Consider the following 4,192-nt stretch of genomic DNA (forward strand, 5'->3'; position numbering starts at 1 on the left):
ACTTTGGATAGAAATGGTTGCTTTAGGTAACAGTATGAGGGGGAAAAAAATTAAAATTTGGTAGATAAGGTACACATACCACTAAACGTGGTTATTAAACACTTAAAATCTGGCTAACACAACTATAGAAGTGAATTTCTAGCTTTATTTTAATTAAATGTAAAAATAGATCACTAAATTATTAGGAAAACTTCAGAATGTTTCAAGCAACTTGAGTACATATATTTTTTTCTACAGTAAATTTTATGAAATGTAAATATAAACTATTTCCAATGAAAACCTACCGTCTAAATGAATATATGTTGTTCAGTGTAAATTACACAGCAGGTTACACAGCTTTAGCATGAAAAAAATCTCCATAATTTTATGTTGATTACATATTGAAATGTTTTTAATATATTGGATTAAACAAATTATTTAAATTAATTTCAGTGAATATTTTTAAAAGAGCTAGAAAATTTTAAAAATTGTGAATATGGCTGATATTTCTCTGAACAGTGCTGCTCTAGACCAGGGTACATTTTTCTGGGGGGGAAGATTATAGCATTCCAGAAGGACCTCAAGTCCCAAATAGAATAAGAGCTACCACACTAGATAGAATTGTAGAAGAAACTTCCTCACTTTCCTCAACAACCTTTCCCATAGCCAGGTATGGTGGTACATACCTGTAGGAGGCTGAGACAGGAGGATACCAAGTTTGGGCCCAGCCTGGGCAATTTAGCAATTTAGCAAGACTCTGTATCAAAATAAAAAAGGGCTAAGGATGTCTGCACTGGCAATGGGTTCATTTCTCAGTACCATTTTTTAAAAAAGCATTTTTTCATAAAGACAATTGATACCTAAAAAGTAAAACCAAATCACTGTTACTCTCTCACTAAACATGGTTTCTAGCAGCCATCTCTTGGGATGTTTGTTTGTTCATCAGCTGGTCAATTTGGAGCAGGGCTACACATGATGGTACTGAAAATCTTAGCTCTCTGACAAGGTTATAACCCAAGAGAGTTTACTCTGGTGGAGGAAAAAAATCCTGAAAGGCTGTGAAACTGTTGTATGTCTAACTGAAAACCAAGTGACTACACCAATTAAAACAGCTGATTTAAGCAGGCAATGGAAGTACTGTACCATACAAATCAGGGAGAAGTGAGCCTGGCACACACCTGTAATCACAGCACCTGGGAGGCTGAGGCAGGAGAATTGCCATGAGTCAAGGCCAGCCTGGGCTACATAGTTCAAGGTCAGCCTGAACAACAGTGAGACCCTGTCTCAAAAAACAAAACAAAAACATCATTGCAGAAGTGAAGAAATTTTAGAAAGTGTTAGCTTTTGAATAATACAGTATTCCCTTTAATAAAGGGATAAAGTGCTGAAATGAGCCAGCCATGGTGGCCGGAGGTTTGCCACAAGTTCAAGGCCAGCCTGGGCTACACAGTGGGTTCAAGGCCAGCCTGAAGTGTGTAGTAAGTCCCTTTATCAAAACAAAACAAAAACAAAAAACAGAGGAGAGTGCTGAAATGTATGCACGGGGAGTTTGTAAATATTTTAGTTGCTCACCGTATTGAGGAGAGTGGTATTTCAGGGAATGGACGAGGTGGCTATTTTAATGCATGGAGTAAAGTTTTTAAATGCACCAGTATATAAGAAGCACCGGTATATATGTAAAATATCCGAAGTAGTACATCCTTAGTAAAGCAGTAGGAGAGCATTTCTTTATTGCTTCAAACTATATTATTTCTGTGTTCCTCCCAGGAGGTTTAAACACCATTACATTCTTATTTCACTCCGTATATATATATTTTTTGTACCGGGGATCGAACACAGGACCTTGAGTTCGCCAGGCAGTTTCACGTCATACACCGCATATCATTTTTCAGACTTACAAGACCAGAAGTTCATAACCAAGAAGAGAGGGACAAAGCCATAGAAGTAAGCAAGAGAGTGGAGGTGGGTACAGAATTTAAAAACACGTTCAAAATTTCAGACTTAACTGCTTCTTGGCCTTTTGGCTAAAATCAAGTAAAAATTTTTCAGATTTAGTCATGATGAATATACTTTGAAATTTTCCACAAAACTAAAGGAAGCCTGTTGGTCTTGATTCTTAAGAGAACAAAAGTTTAAATGAGTCTGTTGTCGCTGTCCTAAACCCGTGCCACATGACACTAGATGAGGGTAACACAAGATCTGCTCAAACCTAAGCAAGTCAACATGCTAGGATTTCTTTGTTTGGAATATTTGCACTGGAAGAGGCAATTCTGAGTAACATGCCTCGCGTAACAGCCAAGTTTCAAATTTAAATTTGGCATGTGCAAAGGAGGGTCTTTCCTACTTACCTAAGTATGCCTACATTTTAATACTTGAAAAGTAAACCGCATTTCAAACTTCGTGATCTTACAGGAAAAAAAAAGTTTCTAAGATGCTTTCTTTACAGCCATAAGGAAAGCAACAGTCAACTTTTTGTTGTTGTTGTTACAAAAGTAGAAGAATCAATAATAATAAAATGCCAGATTATTTAAAATCTTGAATCATCTCTTCAAATCAACAAAGGCCTCAGTAATTTCCAGGCCTTTTGAAGTAGGAGAGTTGAATATTAAGAAGTTGGAAATTTCCTCAATCTATTGGCAGCAGTCACCACGTAGAAATGTTTCTTGAGACAAGGAGAGAAAGAAAACGAAAAGCACAGTTTTAGATTTTAAAAAGAAGCAGTGAAAGGAATCTAGCCACTTGGGTTTGTTTAAAATTAATAATCTAAAGGAAAGAACAATTTTCTAAAATAATTATAGTAGAATAAACATGTTACTTTCAGAGGTGTTTGGAGTCTGATGAGAAAATAAGTTATCCTGCCCTTTCAAATAAAAAATAGAGGACCCTAGAACAATGTTTCTCAAATTGTGACTCACAATCCACAGTGGGATGTGAAATCAAATTTTTGGACTGTAAACACCTATTTTTTTTAAAATTAAAAGCAAGGGCCAGGGATTTAGCTCAGCGGTTTGGTGGCTGGCCTTGCAAGCGCAAGGACCCAAGTTCAATCCCCAGTACCAAAAAAATAAAAAATTTAAAAAATAAATAAATTTAAAAAACCAAGTGGCATAGAAGAGAAAACAGAATGTATCACAGAATATGTAGAATGATCTCTTATGTGCAGATATGTGCATGTATCTCTATATATCACAGAATAGTAAATGTGACCTTTATGTTTCTGTGGACATACGTGTATATGAATACTTGTGTACTGGTTCCCTAGGTAACGGTTTTGTTGTTTTGGGTGTTTTCTGGGGTGTGTGTTTGGTTGGTTTTGGTTTTGGTGTTGGGATTTTTACCTAGGGTCTTAGGCATGGTAAGGATATTATGTGACAGGAGTTATAGCCCCCGCGCCCTGTTTTGTGTTTTAGTGAGGATCAGAATCAGCACCAAAATGTTGCAAAGCCACTTCCCTGGATGATAACTACTATTAAGATAGGTTCTGTGTCCATGTTACCAAAGAGGTCTGTCAGAAACAAAGCCATAAAGCTTTTAAAACTTAATAGGGTTTTCCGACAACCCATTTTTAAAATGTGGATGAATCCAGCTTCAAAACTATAAGCAGTTCAGGAATGACACTGCCACTGCCACAGAGAACATACCAAGGTGGGCTCAAAAAATACTGTCAATGTTTACAAAATTGTTTTTAAACTGTTACAGTAAAAGACATATTGCTGGGCGTGGTGGTGTATGCCTATAATCCCAGCACTTAGGAGGCTGAGGCAGGAAGACTGCTGCAAATTTGAGGCCAGCCTGGGCTACACAGTGAGTTCAAGTCCAGCCTGAACTACATAGTGGGACCCTGTCTCAAAAAAGAAAAAACAGAAAAGGAAAAAAACAAGAAAACAAAGATACTGCCATTCATCCTCTTCAAAATCCTCCCCTTCACTTCAAACGCACTGATCCTGTCACTCTTGCCACCTTCTGAAGCAGTTCTGGGGTCCTCTTTCCTGAGTGTCTATAGTTGTGCGGTCTTGGCTGCCTTGATGCCCTGAATGGATTCAAAGCTTTTAGCTCTCATGATCGTTTCAGCTAACTAGGGAAGAACCAGGGGTCTCACAGTGCCAGAGCTGGTGCAGGGTGGATGACAACACACCTTAATGTTTTCACAAGCCTGCCTTTCCACTGGATGACACTTAGCAGTGGCATTCACTTTTTTTTTTTTTTTTTTTTT

At 37.6% G+C, this 4,192-nt stretch overlaps 1 protein-coding gene across 1 annotated transcript in view; it reads right to left on the bottom strand.

Annotated features, from left to right (window-relative positions):
- Positions 1–1,250: 1,250 nt before the first annotated feature.
- The window catches only part of Mylk3 (myosin light chain kinase 3), a 52,313-nt gene continuing 49,371 nt past the window's right edge, over positions 1,251–4,192 (bottom strand). Inside the window, exon 13 of the mRNA XM_019206512.2 lies at positions 1,251–2,641. Within this exon, the coding sequence (XP_019062057.1) occupies positions 2,585–2,641 (57 nt within the window). The 3' untranslated portion in view covers positions 1,251–2,584. The remainder of the gene's footprint in view (positions 2,642–4,192) is intronic.

This window comes from Fukomys damarensis, unplaced genomic scaffold (assembly GCF_012274545.1).
Source record: "Fukomys damarensis isolate Sample0158 unplaced genomic scaffold, DMR_v1.0_HiC HiC_scaffold_37, whole genome shotgun sequence".
In the NCBI taxonomy this organism is placed as follows: domain Eukaryota; kingdom Metazoa; phylum Chordata; class Mammalia; order Rodentia; family Bathyergidae; genus Fukomys; species Fukomys damarensis.